General features: G+C 43.8%; 1 protein-coding gene across 1 annotated transcript in view; it reads right to left on the reverse strand.

Moving 5' to 3' along the window:
- Nucleotides 1-16,809, reverse strand: part of WNT2 (Wnt family member 2) — a 41,638-nt gene that overhangs the window by 11,374 nt on the left and 13,455 nt on the right. Inside the window, exon 4 of the mRNA XM_028104972.1 lies at nt 4,882-5,146. Coding sequence (XP_027960773.1) covers nt 4,882-5,146 — 265 coding nt within the window. The remainder of the gene's footprint in view (nt 1-4,881; nt 5,147-16,809) is intronic.

Raw genomic sequence — 16,809 nt, forward strand, 5'->3', positions numbered from 1 at the left:
TTTCTCTTTAGCAACAGTGAAGGACATTAACACTCTTGCAGACTTGAAGGGCTTGTCATTGGAAGGGGCCTCAAGGCAGCCTGAACCAAGCAGGAGGGAAGCTTGGGTCTGACCACTTTCCACCTCCCCACTCTGTGGGCCCCTCGGCCCACTCTGTTCCCGTGTCCTCATGCTGCCTCTTTAGGGCACAGGTCTCCCCTCCCCAAATTTCAGGAAGTAAAGTGATATAGTGAGAAAAGTATGGACTTTTGTTTTGATTTTTATTTATTTTGTTTTATTTACCACTTACAGGCCACACAGTCTCGGGAAAGTTAAGCGTTTCTGAGCCTTAATTCCCTACTCTATTAATGGGGGTAATTGCTGTGCAGATTCAGAGAAAATGCCCAGAAGTTGTGTAGCAGGTGCCAGACTCTCAGAGGAACTCACCCAACCTTCCTACTACCCTTCTCCCCCTGGGGTCTGGGTCTGTCCTCACCCAGGAGTACCCCAGGGTCTTGGCTCAGCCTCTGCATTTCTTGTCGAAATTCGCTCGCTATGCCTTTATCATTCTCTCAGGACTTCACTAAAGGCCTGGCTTGATCATGTCTGTCAAGCTAATTCCACTGAAAGCTTGGATGGCTGAGATCTGCTGCACTTATAGTGCAAGAGGGTCCCTGAAAATGTGGAGCTTCCCCATGGAGGAACATCCCTCTTGTACTGGGCAAGCCAGGGAGGGGAATATTTTTGGGTGCCACTTGTCTAGAACTCCTTAAATAAAGATTTTTTTTTCCTTCATAAGAGATCAGGTATTCCAAAGAATATAATGTTTCCTGGGATGTCTTCTTACCCAATACTTATGAAAAAATACTTATGAAAAACAATGTTGTAGGTCAGGGACTGCCTAAAACATCGATTTTCCACTTTAATGTGCTCAAGTTTGAAATGCAGACAGAATCTCATCAACGATCCCCTGAAATTCTGATTTAATAGTTTTCTGAAGAGGCCCTCCCTTTGGAAAATAGTGGACTAGACCTTTTGCCTTCATCCGTTCCATAAACCAGACTGACAAAACAAGCAGGCTCACTTCCGTCACATAATGAGTTACCTTGAACAAGAAGCAGGTGCTGGCTAGCAAGAGTGAAGTCAGTCAGCTACAGGTATCTATTACTTGGCAAGATTCAGTGTGCTCACTACCATTGCTTTTCCAGTGCTGACAAGTAGAAGGTACCCAATCATTTAAGTAAGAAATGTTTATGATATTTCTAAAAAGCGAAATAGAACAATATGGCCACAATAAAGCAGATTGGGTGGTGTGAGATGTCATTTAGGGAAAGGTTAGTGCCCATTTTAACAGAGAAAAAGAAGGAAAAATTATTTGCTTTAAATTTTACTGCCACATTCAGACCTATTTTAGAGCCTGGATACCTTTGAAGGTAACCCATTTCAAACACGTGGGAGTTCCATTTAGTAGAAAACAGGCCCTTCCTAAGGTTAGGCATGGTTCTAGTGAGGGGAAGAGAGTCTTTTCATGACGTGCTCACTCAGTGATGTGCACATGCTGGGGGCTTCTTTAATGTAGATTGACAGGACGCTAGCCATTCAACCCCCAACACCTTCCTTTCAGGACAAGGGAGCAGAGCTCAGAAAAGGAATGCCATTGTGAGTTACAGGCAGGAGTCTCCCCCTTCTCGATGGCCTCAGATTCTGTCACATCTCCCTGCCTTGGCAAACAGAGGTTAGAGGCTACTCCAGAATGATTCGGAACCACCCACTTCTACTACTTTTGGCCAACTTTCTAGAGTGCACATTACAGGAGTTTCTAGTAGAAAATGGCCAGGATAAACCCTCATCTTTAGAAGACCATAGGTCACACAGGCAAGCTCAACGCTCTCGGCCACTGTGTGAATTGAAACAGGCTTTCTCAGGGAATATCTGCATCTCATACGTGTGGCTAGGTATACGTGAATTCAAGTATGAACAATGAAAACTCTACTCTTTCAATAATTGGAACTTTTGCCTCCATGATAGCAAATACCCTGGATCATATTTTCACTAAAATAGTCACCTGATGGTCAACAGAATGAAAAAGAAAAGTTTATATGGATGACTTTGGCATTTTCTTAGCCTCAGCTATAAAAAGGACGTGAAGGACAGCTCAGGCAAGTTATGAATAATCTAGGAATCTTAATGGAAATCTGATCTAATACATTGGAACCAGCTATTTAAAAAAAAAAAAAGAATAACAGGGTGGCTCCTGGTTAATCAACACCAACAAGAACCAAGTTTACATCTTTTTAAGCTAAAAATGAGATTAAACTAAAATGAGCCTAAAATAGAACAGAAATAAACTGAGAGTGAACAAATTATAAAACTTCCCTCAGAAAGTCAGCACCTGCCACAGGGTGCCTTGTAGCTGGTGCATCTAGAGACAGAGTAAAATGTTTAAAAGAATGGACGGTTCAAGTCCCTGCTCTGCCTCTTAACCAACTGGGAGTTTTTAAGCAAATTCCATAACCTGTTTGTCAGAGCCTCATTTTTCTCTCCCATAAAATGGGATAATAACATACCCCTTTATTGATTCTTTGTGAGAGTCATTGACAGAATGCAGATCAAGTGCTAATGAATGGCAGGTACTGCAGATGTGTTTGCTATTTTAGGATCAAGAAACAGAATCGTGTTCTAATAACGGGAGGAGCAAAAGCAAAGTGTGGAAGAATAACTTAGTATCCGAATGAGGCGTCAGGGAATAGATTCAGAATCTCCTCTGTGGGGAAGACAAAGCAAGGTCTTTATTTCATTGGCTACCTATGATGCAATTCAATGGTCATCAAGCATTGTAACTGTTCGCTTCACTGTGTGAACTGCTTCAATCCAAAAACCCAGGAAAGATGAGCTGGGGAAGCAGGTCCTCTTACATTTGAAATGAGCGTTTGGCTTCACGGAGTCTTTTCAGAGCTAGCTAGTGACAAGTTGTGGTGTCAGGGTCAGGTGTATGGGCCATGGGGTCAGATAACCAGATATCCATCCTCTCTAAGACCAGGGAGACCTTGAGCTAGTCGTTCACTTTTCTCATCCAGGTAATTGGGATGATGATGTCCAGGGCTGCTTATCTGATCTCAAAAGCTAAGATGGGAATTTGGTTCGTCATTGGTGTTGATCAACCAGGAGCCACCCTCTCCCCAACCCCCTGACCCCTCCAGGAACTGGTTCCAATGCGCTGATGTCATTGGATGGCTCTGAGGATTAAATAAGACCATGTGTGCAATGATCTGAGCCCAGTACCTGGCACACAGGAGTCAATCCATTATAATTCCTAAAGTGACCATGATGTCATCATCCCCATGTCCTATCTGAGGAGCCTGAGGTTAAACGGCTAATGGCAGAGGAGAGCCAGACCTCTGGGACAATCCTGTATCAAAGTATAGGTTTCATGGTGATTTGGCTGAAACTTTGGCCTGACAGGTAGGATGACTTGTTAGAGGTCCCGAAGTCAGGAATGCAGCAGGGCACAGCATCTGGTCCTTTCGCTCAGTCCTTGTTAATCCATAGGCTGCATGTACAAACCCGCCTAAATGCTGTAAAGAACTCGCTCATCAAACCAGGAAGGAAATTCAACCGCTCAGGGACAAAGGAGAGGCTCTGGACTTCTTGTGACTGACATTCCCTGGTAATTGTCCCTCTTGGTCAATCTAGTGTTAGGAGCTGGCTGCCGTCTGCACTGTCTTACTAGTTTCTTTGCAATTACTTTAGAACCAAAAACAAATTTAGAATTTAAATTCAAGGACGTTTTTCCTGATAATGAATTCCTTTGCTTTCTATTAAATCTGGGAAGTTGGCTCGAGCCAGAGTTGGCTGTGGGCTTTCTATCTCCTCCCATCCACTGAGACTTGTACTCATTCTTATTTTGTATGAGTCTTTGCAAAGACTGTGCTAAGCCTGGAGCTCAGTGCTGCCCAGGAGAGGTGAAAGGTGGAGAACAGCAGGTGCCTAAAACCATACTGGTGGAAACAGCTATGTTGAGGCTGATGGAGCTGCTCTTTGGGTGAGTTCAAGACAGATGAAGTGCTGTCTTCAAGGGAAGGGTGTGGCTTTAATAAACAAAATGCCTCTTACACAGCTCTCATCCACTGCCCACCAACAGCCAAGCCAGTGGGGATAAATTTTTGCTTTCTAGGATTTGGCAACTTCTCAGCCTATTGGAAAGAATGAGGGAGTGAGAAGTATGGCAGATCTCAAAACTGGCTAACTTTAAAGCCCAGGGTCCCTCCTCCATAGTCACAGAGGTGGGATTGGTAACGGAGAAGGCCCATTGTATAGCTCTACTCCTCTTGGCTTCAGGATCACAGGAAAGATGCTGGGTTGCTGTACAGAGTGTACATTAGCCCACCGATTAGAGTTTCATCCAGGCCGAAGAATTTGGCTCATCTGCCTCTTCTGATGCTTTGCCATGTACCTTCTTGGGTTCACCTTTCTCCAGAACCTGCACATTATCAACCCATTTCTCCAGTTGCTTAGGAAAGCTCTCTGCACACTTTAAATATGAATGATAAGAACATGAACGTTGAACCTGAAGGCAGCTGGCTGCACTTACATAATTGTCAGGCTGGGGGCCCCTGGGTGGCTCAGTCAGTTAAGCATCTGCCTTTGGCTCAGGTCATTGATCCCAGGGTTCTGGGATCGAGCCCCACATTGGGCTGTGTGTTCAGCAGGTAGTCTGCTTTCTCCCTCTGCCCCTCACCCTGCTCGTGTTCTCTCTCTCTCTCTCTCGAATAAATAAATAAATAAAATCTTAAAAAAAAAAAAAAAAGAATTGTCAGGCTGAAAGCCCAGGACTGCATTGAAGCTATGGAGTACTGATCGGTGAAAGAATGAGATACTGTGAATAAAGTGTTTCGAACTTACCTGCCTCTCGGTCCCTGATACAATAGTCTGGAGAATTCTCAAAATACACGAGGTCATTTTTTGTTGGCTTCTTAAACCTCTTGTTAGCCACAGTAAAACCAGTGCCATCCTGGTTCATGACGACCTGGATGGCCCCGTTGTACTTCCTCCAGAGGTAATCGCCCGTTTTTCTGAAGTCGGCCATGGCCAGCCAGCACGTCCGCAGAGTACACGAGCCACTCACGCCGTGACACTTGCATTCCTGTTTCAAGAACCGCTTTACCGCCTGCCGGGAGAGACGGGCAAGTTCAGTGCAAGCCGACGCAAGCCCCGGACCGGGGCTACCACTCCTCTTCCCACTGAGCGATCGAGAAGTGACTCTGATAACAGACGATCCTGGGGCTGAGGACTGGGAGATGTTGGGGGTCACTTCTGCCACACCGCACTACCACAATAGGTGGGGTCCCAGGGAGAATCAGGGATTGTGAACACTATTTGGCCATTGGTATAACAAAATCCTCACTAATTTGAATCGAATAGGGCACAGGGCCAGTCTGAAGAGTGAGAGAATAAATTAGAGGGTTTTTTCCTAAGTAAATATGGCTTTATTATATTAAAAATGTACAGTAATATTCAGGAATTGCTAAGCCTGCTTCTTTTGATAAGCCAATAATAGTGACTCTATTTCCATGTTCCAGGCATTGTGCTAATGCTTCCTACGCTCTATCTCGATGACCTTAATCTTCACAACAATCCTGTGCCCCATATTTATTTTGCAGATGATGGGGGAGCAAGTTTGAGGGAGGTTAAAGCACTTGCCCCAAGGGACATGGCTGGTCTAGGACAGAGCCAGGATATGCTGGAAGTCAGTTGATGACCCTGAGAATGCCATTCAATTTGGGATATTATCACTCAACTCTGGCCAAATTATTCAGCTTAGATGACAGGGCCAAGCTTGCTCTTTTTGCGGGGAGGAAGCAAAGGTAAATGGGACCAGCCCATCTCAGCTGGCTCCCAGCACGGGCACCCCCTTTGTGTAGGCTATGAGTCTCAAGACAGGGAAGGGCTCTGGTGGGCCCTGGAACTGTCCAGGGACATTTCCGATTTGGCCTTGGGATTAGCCAGCACACCTGTGCCTGCCCCAACACAACTTTGTGAGGGTTACGGCGGGCCAGGGCCCATTTCTCCCTGGCTCAGCTAAGTGATAAGAGTCCTCAGCACCCATGGTCCCCAGAGCCATCCTGAGGTACTGATCTTCCCACTTCACAAGTGAGGAACCTAGGGATCAGGGAAGTAAGATGACTGGCCCAAACTCCTAGGCCAAGATGTGGAATGGCAGATGCAAACCCAGACTCTAGAGTCTTTCCAACTCACAGGATGGATGAATAAATGGATTTCCTCACAATATTTTCTAAGAGCATGTTTTGTGATTACAAGCCTTCCTGTGTTCCCTTTCTCATATGATTCACTACTTTAACAATTGTCATCCCCTCACCAACAGTTAGAACTAATTTCTTGTTCAGTCAGTTTTCCAAATTATTATAATATTGAAAGAGCTTTTTGTTGCTCATGGGAGATCATGACTGATGATTAGGGGCTTCCTCCATCAGATATTCTAAGTGACACACAGAAGGGCCATGGGGGCGACCAGACCTTGGAGGTCTCACCAAAACCACGTCTTTGGTCCCTGGCTCAGTTGCGGATCAGAGGAGGAGAAACCACCTGCCTGCCGAGGGCTCCCACCCTCTCTGCTTGTATCCCCAAGACAGCACCTATCTGGGGTGGAAGACATAGGCAGAGGGGACAGTGAACCCCCTTGATCAGGTTATCCAAGGTGGGACTATGAACAAAATTCTTAGGGTAACACATTGAGAGAACTATTTCTAAGAACTTGGATGTGGTAGATTCAACCCTGCTCTGCCCACTTTCTGAGATTCTGGTATAATTGGTCTGGGTGTGGGATGTGGGTAGGTGGTTCCAGCATGCATCCCAGGTGGAGCTCCCTGCAATACGCTTGCTCACCCGCCCCCATGCACCCCCAAACACACACACACACACACAGATACCAGTCTTCCAGGCCGCCTCACCCATGTCTCACCCAGGTAACTTTGCCCAAACCTGGTTTTGCCTCTTTACAAATTGTTTCTTTTCTAACCGAGTGTGCAAAAAGGTTCTTCATTCCAGAAAGTCAGTCCCAAACAAGTATTCTAGAGTGGAAGGATCCAAGACATGGTGGCTCTCCAGTTGTGAATTCACTCATACCCTTCCCAGGTTGGGCCTCAGCACCCTATGTTTCCTGTTCTGCCCCTCATGGTGGACTGTGCCCTGTTAGCATTTGAAACCTGTGCTCTTCAGCATAAGCCAGCCTTGAAGGGCAAGGACAGAGACGTGAGCAGGGGGGATGTCATTAGTTTGGTCCTCCAGGTCACAGGGATCTGGGGATATTTAAGGGATGTCTTAGAATGAACTCTTTTTCTGGAACTACACTCCCCCATGTGCCTTCCTCCCCCTGTATCTTTATATTCCAGGGGTTTGATATGAGGTTCCCTGGGTGACCTGGACAGCAGGCCTCCACCACAGACACAGCCCTAGAAGGAACACCTTGGCTCCCTTACGGCCCCATTTGGGTACCACTTGTCCAGTTTTCTATCCTAAATTCACAACAGAGCCACAGAACTCACTCCATGCCAAGTGCTTGGGAACTGAATGCTCATTCTTCAAGACTTACTCCTTTTAAAGCTGGGTTATTTACTCATAAACAACACTCTTAGCTTTACAAATGACAGGAAATATTACTGCCCTCCCTTTGTAATGCTAAGTTTCCAGGTTGCAAACTTCAAAGTTGGTAAATATTTTAGATGACTAACTGAAGCATTTGCATAATAAAAATCCGATCTTAAAAATATATCTTATGACTCCTTATAAATACACATGGCATTGGGCCACACTGCTGATCATTATCATCGCTGGCAACAGCCATTCCCCACTTCCTTCCTTGGTTTTGCTCCGGTGTTGGACAGCCACATGCTTCAGAACTGGCCGGGCCTCTCTCTGGCCCAGAGCAGCCCAAATCAGCAATAGTAATCTCATTGTCCTGCTCCTGATTCAGCTGGGGCCAATACGATGTTAGGAATAATCTGCAGGGGGACTTGTGAGAAAAGATTTCTTCACGCTTTAAAAGAGACACACAAGGAGAAGCTTCTTTTCTCTGTCTCTGGTTTTTCTGCAGGAGCTCCCCTGGGACACGGGGCAGCCAACTCTGGACCAGCAACAAGCTGCTGATGGCTGGATCGAAGGATGGGAAGGACTCGGTTCTGGAGGATGTTGCTGAACTGCTTGAATGAATCCACCTTGGCTTGGCCCTGCCTCTGTACTTCTTGGGGTCCAAGATATTAAGTTTGTGCCCCCAGGGTCTATGACTTATAACTACAACTATTTCAACTGGAACCATGGTCAGTTGTTGATTGTGGGTTAATCACAGTCTCCATCTGACAGCTAACCTTGGGGGAAAGTGAGACCTCTGATGCTGGGTTTGCTCACAGCTCCAGGCCCCGCTCTTAACACACAGCCTGTTCGGGGCTCCATCACAGCGCGGGGCCACCTCCGTCTCTGGGTCTGCAGACTTGAAATTCAAAACTCTTAACTTTGAAGGGGACAACGCCCTGCTCAGAGAGGCAGAGGGAAGGGGACCTAAGCCGAGGGGCGTGATTTTAGAGAGTAGCTAACACTAATGTAAGAATAAGGAAGGGGACTGAGAAACTCCTGGTGAGTTTAGGAACTTCTTCCTAGTTTAGAAGAATTCACATGATCGAATGTTATAATAACGATGTAACAATAACAACCACTTATCCAGCACCTCACTGCCTGACAGGCTCCATGACAGGTGGTTCACACACATTATCTTGTCTAATTACCACAATTAGGCAAAATAGGTTATTATTCCCATTCTATAATTATGAAAGCCAGGGCTCAGCGAGGAAAGTAAAATCCCCAGAGTTACCCAGATAGACGGTGGCAGAAATAAGGTGTGAGTCCGTGTCTCACTCCCAGATCTGTGCTTTTTCTAAAAACATTTAAAATCCTATATAAATTGCATTGTGCTTTTCTCAAGTTTTTAATTACACATACTATTTTCCTCTCTTCTTTTGAATAAGTTAGAAATTGACCAGATAAGATGGCCTGCATAATGGAGAAAAAAGAGGCAGAGAGATTAAGTAGGGGGGACTATATTGCATCCTCCAAACTAGTCGTCATCAAAAATCTATTCAGGCAATTCAGAGAAAAAATATAAAGTCCTAACAAAAGTACAAAAAGATGTTCAACTTCACTAGTATCATGAAATACAAACTAAAAGAATGCAACACTTGTTTTTGCCTAGCAGATTAACAAATAGTAAAAAGGCCGATAATATTTGATGTTGGTTAGGAGTATCAAGGAAGGAATCCTTTAACAAACTGTCTGTGGAAGAGTAAATTGAGACACCATTTAAAAATGGAGAGCATTTTTGCAACACGTGTCAAAAATTTAAATATATGTATCCTTTGACCTCAGTGATTCCACTCTGGAAATATTTGCACAAGCTTTGAAGGATACACACCCACATGGATGTTCATTGCAGCATATTCAGCAACAGCAAAATATTAGGAAAAAAGCCCAAATGACATCAACAGGAAAATGGTTAAGCAAATTATGGTATATGCTTAATAATGGAATATTATGTGGGCTTTGAATAATGAGGTAGATCAGTATGACAGAATGAAAGGAAGCCAAGTGACAAAAACAAATTGCAGAACAATATATGCAGGATGGTCCACTTTTTAAAGGCCTGCATATGGGTGTAGACCCAGAGAAAGAAGGGAGAGCATGCTCTTCTACAATCTGGCTGCAGTCTGAGGGGTTGCATGGTCTGGAAAGAGAGGGAAAAACAGAGTCAAACCCTTTGATGGGTAAAGGGGATTAAGAGGTACAAACTTCCAGTTAGAAGTCAAAAGTACAAGACAAAAGCACAGCATAGGGAGTACACTCAATAACACTAATAACGTTGTACGGCTGACTGTACTTCTGTGGTGAGCTCTGCGTAATGTATTGCATTGTCGCATCGATATGTTGTACACCTGAAGCTAATAGAACATTGTATGTTAATTATACTTTCATTAAAAACGGGGGGGCTCAAGCTCTGTACGGAACAGAGTAAAACAACAGCAATCTGGGGATTGTTCCCTGGCATCTGGAGAGAGCACAACAGTGATTCTCATTCTGGCCACACATTAAAATCACCTGGGGACGGCTTCCAGCACCCAGATAGGCCTCTCCCTCGGCAGAGTAGATCAGAACCTAGGCTGGGGGTGGGTCTGGCCTCGAGGCTACGACGGGTCTCAGGTGCCTCTAATAGGCAGCCGGGCGGAGGATCCCAAATCCTGAATGGCATCCAAAGCCGGGAGTGCCCTGCAGGAGGAAAGAAGCGGCTGCACTCCACCCTGCCCCGGGAGTCCCAGCCCACCGAGGGCCGAGCAGGTGAGACGCTCCCATGGCAGACAGCCACATTACATTTCTAGGAACTGGGGTAGCTGATGATTAGAATTTGTGTCCTACCCTATGTAACCGAAACATCCTCGTATCCAAGAAATGGCTACAAGCAACAATTTATGCTCATGCTGTTTTGGAGGGACTCAAAGAGGGAGATGGAGTAAAAGCCAAGTGCTTTTCGAGGACCCAGTTGCAGTGGAGGGACCTGCCCAGGGGGACGCGCCCCCGGGAATCCTGGGAGGAGGGGATGGAGGGGCTGCTGGGCTTCCCATGCAGGTGGCTGGAGGGGAGCTGCCACAGGCTTACCTGCGTTCAAAGGAAGGGGTGAGCCAAGCCGAGCACCTGGGGGCATCGCAGGGGTTGCCAGGCAGTCTGGGCTTTTTGTGTTTGTTTTTCACGATTACTTTCAGAATTTTTAATTAAAGAAATATGTGCCCCTGGTTTAAAAAGATCAGATAGTCCAGGCAGGATCAGTGTGAAAAGCTGAAACCTTCTGTTGTACCCTCCTCTCTCCCCCTTGTCCAACGGTACCGCACAAGCCCAGCCGTGGCCACTCAAAAGGAATTCTGCCTGTAGCCTTTCTGGTGGTTACCTAAATGCTTGTACGAACAGTTCTGTGCTAGCGGACCCCTGACTTTGGGAGGAATAGGGAAAGGCATCCCAAGGCGCCTCTGCCAGAAAATTGTTATAAATGGAACAAATCCGCAGTAACCACGAGGTGAGTGGAGCCCTCTGGAGGGTGCAGTGCCATGTTAGCACAACCGAAGGTGGCAGCCCTGTGTGTCACTGTTGACCTACTAATCTACAGAGGGCATTTCCTAAGAGACTTCTTAAAGAGGTTGAGAATTTATCCCGGCCCTTACTTTCCTCGCCCCACCTCTCAACAATTCTGGGGATCTAGGCAACTTTAAGGCCCAAAGTTGATTCTTGTTCCAAAAGTCTCGGGTGCTGTCTCATATGAAGACATTGCAGTCCCTCTTCCCTCCTCCCCTTCTGCTTCCCAGTCTCCATCAGCAGCACTTGTCCTTTTATAGGGACAAAGATGAGGCATACAAATCCTATTCCGTGACTATAGGTGTCTCCCACACTGTGTCTAGACGTTGACTCTAAAAATTGGAAACAATCAACATGGAGGTAGTCGTGTTAACTGTGCAAGCAAGGCCCATGCTAGGACTGCGTGCGGGTCATAACCTCTGATCCAGCATCACAGCCTCTGTGCCAAAGAAGAATGTTATTGGAGTGAAGTCTGGGGTTTTCCCATTTTCCTCGCTACCAAGTGCATTTACTATAACCTGATCTTTTGCACGCTCACCATCCTTCTGTCTGTCCCTGGAGCCTCCACGATCCTCCACTTTCTTGCAACCTGGACTGGCTACACAGCTGAGAGCCAACATCATGCCCTCCCAGTTTGGACACACTACTCTGCTAGATGCCATGTTTGCTCTTTTTTGGTTTATTCCTTCTCTTTGCAGCAACTTCTTAACTCTTTCAATGTGCACGGGGGATACGTTGTCTGAATTCTTATGCATCTAAAATGTCTTTATTCAACCTTCATACTTGACTAATAGTTCAGCTGGGTATAGTATTCTGGGTTTAAAATGATTTTTCCTCAAAACTGAAGGTGTTGCTCCACAGGCTTTGGCTCCTAGTGGTTCAGAGGAGAAGTCTGATGTCTGGCTGATTCTTTGCCTTTTGTTTTCATTTCACTTTGTGTTTTTTTCTACATGGAAGTCTACAGAAACTTTCCTTTATCCTGGGTGTTCTGAAATATCAGCCTGATACTTAGGATTTTAAGAAAAAAAAATAAATTAATCCTGCTCAGCTCTCAGTGGGCTCCTTCAGTCTGGAAACTCTTTCAGCACAGAGACATTCTCTTAATATTTTTCTACCCTCAGTTTTTTTAGTTTCTTCATGGCATTCTAATTAGTCAGTTGCTGAGGCTTCTCAATTGATCCTTTATGTCTTTTATATTTTCCCTCTTATATTTTTAATACTTTCTTTCTGGCTTCTTGAGGAAGAAATTCCATTAAAGTAACACTCCTGGCTCTCACCATTCCCTTACTCATTTCTCTCCAGGGGAGGAGAAATGACTGGTCCAACTGGTGAGTTTAGAGGAAGGACAGGGCTTGTGTGCCTAGGTTCCTTCTTGTTGGGCATCTGCCAACCTGTGGAGAAGATGAGTTATGATCAGTTCCTTCCCTCCAGCAAGGGGCTCCCTGCAGGGGCTCCAATGTACAGCCTGTGACAGGGTGAGTAAGTCTGTCCAGTTCAGGGGTGGAGTGCTAGGAAGTGCTTCGAGACTTTGAAGCTACATCCTCCAGTGCAGCTTTTTTTCAGCAGAGCAACAGACGTTTTTATTCTAGCCATCCATCTCCTTTATCCACTTTTCAGTTGGTTTCAAATTCAAGAGGGAAAGATGGGTATTGTTTATGGATCTCCTTAAACTCCACTTGTCTTTTGGGCTGCTTTTTTTCTTTTCCTTTTTTCCTTTTCTTGCTTTCTTTTTTTTTTTTTTTTTGACGCAAACTTGGTATATAACATTATACAAGTTCCAGATGTACAACATTATAATTTGGTGTCTCTATACATTACAAAGTGATCACCACCAAAAGTCTAGTTACCATCCATCCTACAATTGACCCCCTTTACCCGTTTCATCCACTGCTTCACCCCCTTCCCCTCTGGTACCCAACAACCTGTTCTCTAGGAGTTTATTTTTGTATTGCTTTGCTTGTTCATTTTGTTTTTTAGATTCCACATATGAATGAAATCATACGGCATTTGTCTGTCTCAATCTGACTTATTTCACTTCGCATAATACCTTTGAGATCTGTGCTGTCACAAATGGCAAGATTTCATTCTTTATGGCTGAGTAGTATTCCACTGTGTACATATACCACACACTATCCATTCATTCTTTATGGCTGAGTAGTATTCCACTGTGAACATATACCACACACTATTTATCCATTCATCCACTGCTTCTGTATCTTGGCTATTGTAAATAATACTGCAGTGAACATGGGGTGGAGAAACTTTACAAATTAGTCTTTTAGTATTCTTCAGATAAATACTCATACATGAAATAGTCATATGGATCATATGATAGATAGATCTATTCTTAGTCTCCTGATGAATCTCCATACTGTTTTCCTGTGCTTCTCGTTATGTTTTCTGGGAGGTTTCTTTGGCTTTCTCTTCCAAGTTCTTTCCTACTCTCTAGCTGTCACATTTTCAAAGCATCCATTCTTACAGTTTATGGATGTTAACATCTTCTGAAATATCTATGAGGAGACTAATTAGGCTTTTAAAAAATTCTCTTCTCATCCCTGTGTTATTGTTTTTTCTTCCTGGGGTCATTTTTTCCTACAATTTTTGGTCTTTTTCTCTCTTGCTGATGAATTTAATCAAATATATGGTAATCCTTGGACAGTCTCTTCATATTTAAGAATGAAGTCCCAAAAAGGTATTTAGGAATGCAGGTTATATGGGTGGGGCTTATGGGCCAGAGAGGTTTGATTTCTGGTGAGTAGGTAGGACATTGGCTGTTATGTTGGAGAGACTAACTCCAGAAAGCCTGGGAGGTTATGCTAGACTTTGAGGAGTTCTGCTCATGGGGGAAGGGGAGTGGAGTGGATGGGCTCATTATTCCATCTATGGGTTTTTAAGTTGGTCCCAGTTTTCAGGCCTATGCTTCTCTCCAGTGATGCTCCAGTTGAGCATCTTGGTTCCCACTTTAGCTATTGTCCAGTCTGCTTTTTCCTTCCCCACCCCTCCATCTGCTTTTACTCTCCTAGACTGTGGCTTCTTCATCCTTCTTCATCAGTTACAATTTCTTCATTTACTTCCCACTTCCCAGAAATTTGTTGGGCCCTCTCATTTCTTTGACCATTCTCCTTATGGTTGGTTTAAACCATTTTTTATCCCATTGCTATAATTTTAATGAGGTTTTGGGAGGAAGATGTGAAATGCCATACGTCTTGTCCACAGCCGTGGGTCTGTTTGCACTCAAATGTCTGGGAGGGGACGAGGACGGTGGGGTGGGGGGTAACCTCCCCATCTTCCAATGACACATCTGCACTGTTCAATTTACTTTTGTTTGTGCAAGTCTTGTTTTACAGCAGGAAGAAAGAACACTAGAAAGATTTGATGATAGCGACTTGCTGTCTCTGTTCAGTGTGTGATGCTGAAAGCTTCTTCCAAAAACAGGTCCATGACACAGGTCCTATTTTCTCTTTTGTCTCAGATCTCTCCTAAAGGGTCTCTTCTGCTTCCTTCTTTGATTCTTAATGGCTGCTCCTTCAAGGTTGCTGTCAAGATTCCATTTCTAGCCTTCCCTACCTCCCGTCTCACATTCTCATGGCCTCTGTGGCTTTTCATATCACCAAAGTGGCCAGCATGGTCAGCATCAACCCTTTGCCCCTCGCCGTTCACTTAATCCCCTCTCATTTTTATTCTGTGGCATCCAGTGAGTAAATACTTGCTCATTTGACATGACTACTTAAAAATAAATAAATATGACTCCTAAGGACAGCAGTACCCTTTTGGTATTCAGCCTCATGGAAATCATTTTTAGCTTGCCAGATAACTTCTCTCAAAAAATCTTCGATAGGCTCATAATTGCTTCAGTGCTAAAATCATACTTAGCAGATTCTTTATGTGGCCCTTAAATCTCTAATTTTGAGCATTTTAAGCCGTTGGTCTTCAGAGGCTATTTTCTAGACTTAAGATTTAAGAAACTTCTACAGATTAGCCTTCTATACCAAACAGACAATAGTCTGTATGTTTAAAAAAAAAAAAAAACTATAGAAGAAGGTAATGCATGCATTGAGCAGGCTAGAACAACTCTATATTTATCTGCCCAACTTATTGTCAGAGCATAATAATGAAGCATAACATTCATTAGGGTCTTACCATATGTCAAACCACACTAAGCACTTTATACTTGCTACTTATTAACCCACCCAAGCACTTCACATTCACTGTCTTATATAAGCCACACAAACATATAAAATATATCATATTTTTATCCCCATTTCACAGATGAGGACATTGAGATACCTAGAAACTGAGGCTCTTGCCCTAGGTCTCACAGGCAGTGTGGCTGAGGCAGGATGTAACCCAAACATGACTGGCAGCAAGTCTACACCTCAAATTACTCTACCAGCATTTGCCATACTGGGGTTTGCCACTCTGCCCTCCCCAGGGGTTCATGTTCTCTGGGTTCAGTGAGTTTTATGAAAGTTTTTACATGTAGCGTTGGCATATCTAATTATAGTCTACAAAGAATTATTTGCCAGTTAGAAAGACTTCTCCCAAGGAGAATGAAATTTTGGTTTAAGTCAGCTTTGCTGAAAATGGCTCCCAAGCTACCCCAGGGTATCTTTGTAAGACTTCTATACAGGGCATCTCTTCCTATCAGAACAAGGGCAATCCACCTAAGCTTGCCTTAGAAGTTTAGTTTAGAATTTATTTTAGGTCCTTATATGCTATGTTTTAACTAAGTTACTTAATTAAACATGGGCATTCAAAGAAGTGTTAGTACTTCACTTTTTTATTTGAGTGTATGCCACAAAGCAACTCATATAATTCTGGTCTTATATCAGTTTTCCTGAGGGAAACACACTTTAAAAACATATTTAATTTTCAGACGCTGGCTTAAAGCCAAGTACATTTATTAACAAATCCTTTTGACAGGTCCACATCTCTAAGAAAAGAGTTACTGAAAATCAAACCAACTTCTATCTTTCAAACATACAAGCTCTGGAACTAGGAAAACAAGGGACATCTATTAGCCACCTGTGCAGTTGATTTGCGTACGCAATCATTTATTAACTCAAATGAGATACTGTGATTTCTTGAGCACTGTCATTCTTCAAAAACAGTGACAGCTGTTTTTGGAATTTAAAATCAGACCCACCACAGGGTGGGCTTAGCTAGGAAATATAAAGTGTGGAATTTATATTTGTGGAATTCAAGAACATTACCGTTGACTAGCCATATATATAATAATTCTTATTGACTAACGAGGCCAGTCTAAAAACATTTTCTATGAATAATAGAACTTTACATGGAACAATAACAATTTTGTTAAAAATTATTCTCTGCTTTGGGACTTTGATTCTGGTTAGTTTTTGATTCATATGCTCTATAAAGATCTATAGTATCAAGCACATACTATGTTTAGGTAAAAGACACGGGTGAGGTTGGCAGAACTGATCTACCTTTTCAAAATGCATTTAATTCTACTAACTAAGGAGACCAATTAGAAAGCAAATACCTATGAAGTGAGATTTGTGCCTCATAAGGATGCTCCACATTATTTAAAGGAGGGTTTAGATGAATAGGAGGTTAAAGCAATCTGGCTCTGTAGTTCAGTTTGATTTTATCATTTTCTATCAATATTCCTTACTTTTTGAGAAT

Source organism: Eumetopias jubatus, unplaced genomic scaffold (genome assembly GCF_037043125.1).
Source record: "Eumetopias jubatus isolate StellerSeaLion01/CBP00866 unplaced genomic scaffold, mEumJub1_p1.0 scaffold_14, whole genome shotgun sequence".
NCBI lineage: Eukaryota > Metazoa > Chordata > Mammalia > Carnivora > Otariidae > Eumetopias > Eumetopias jubatus.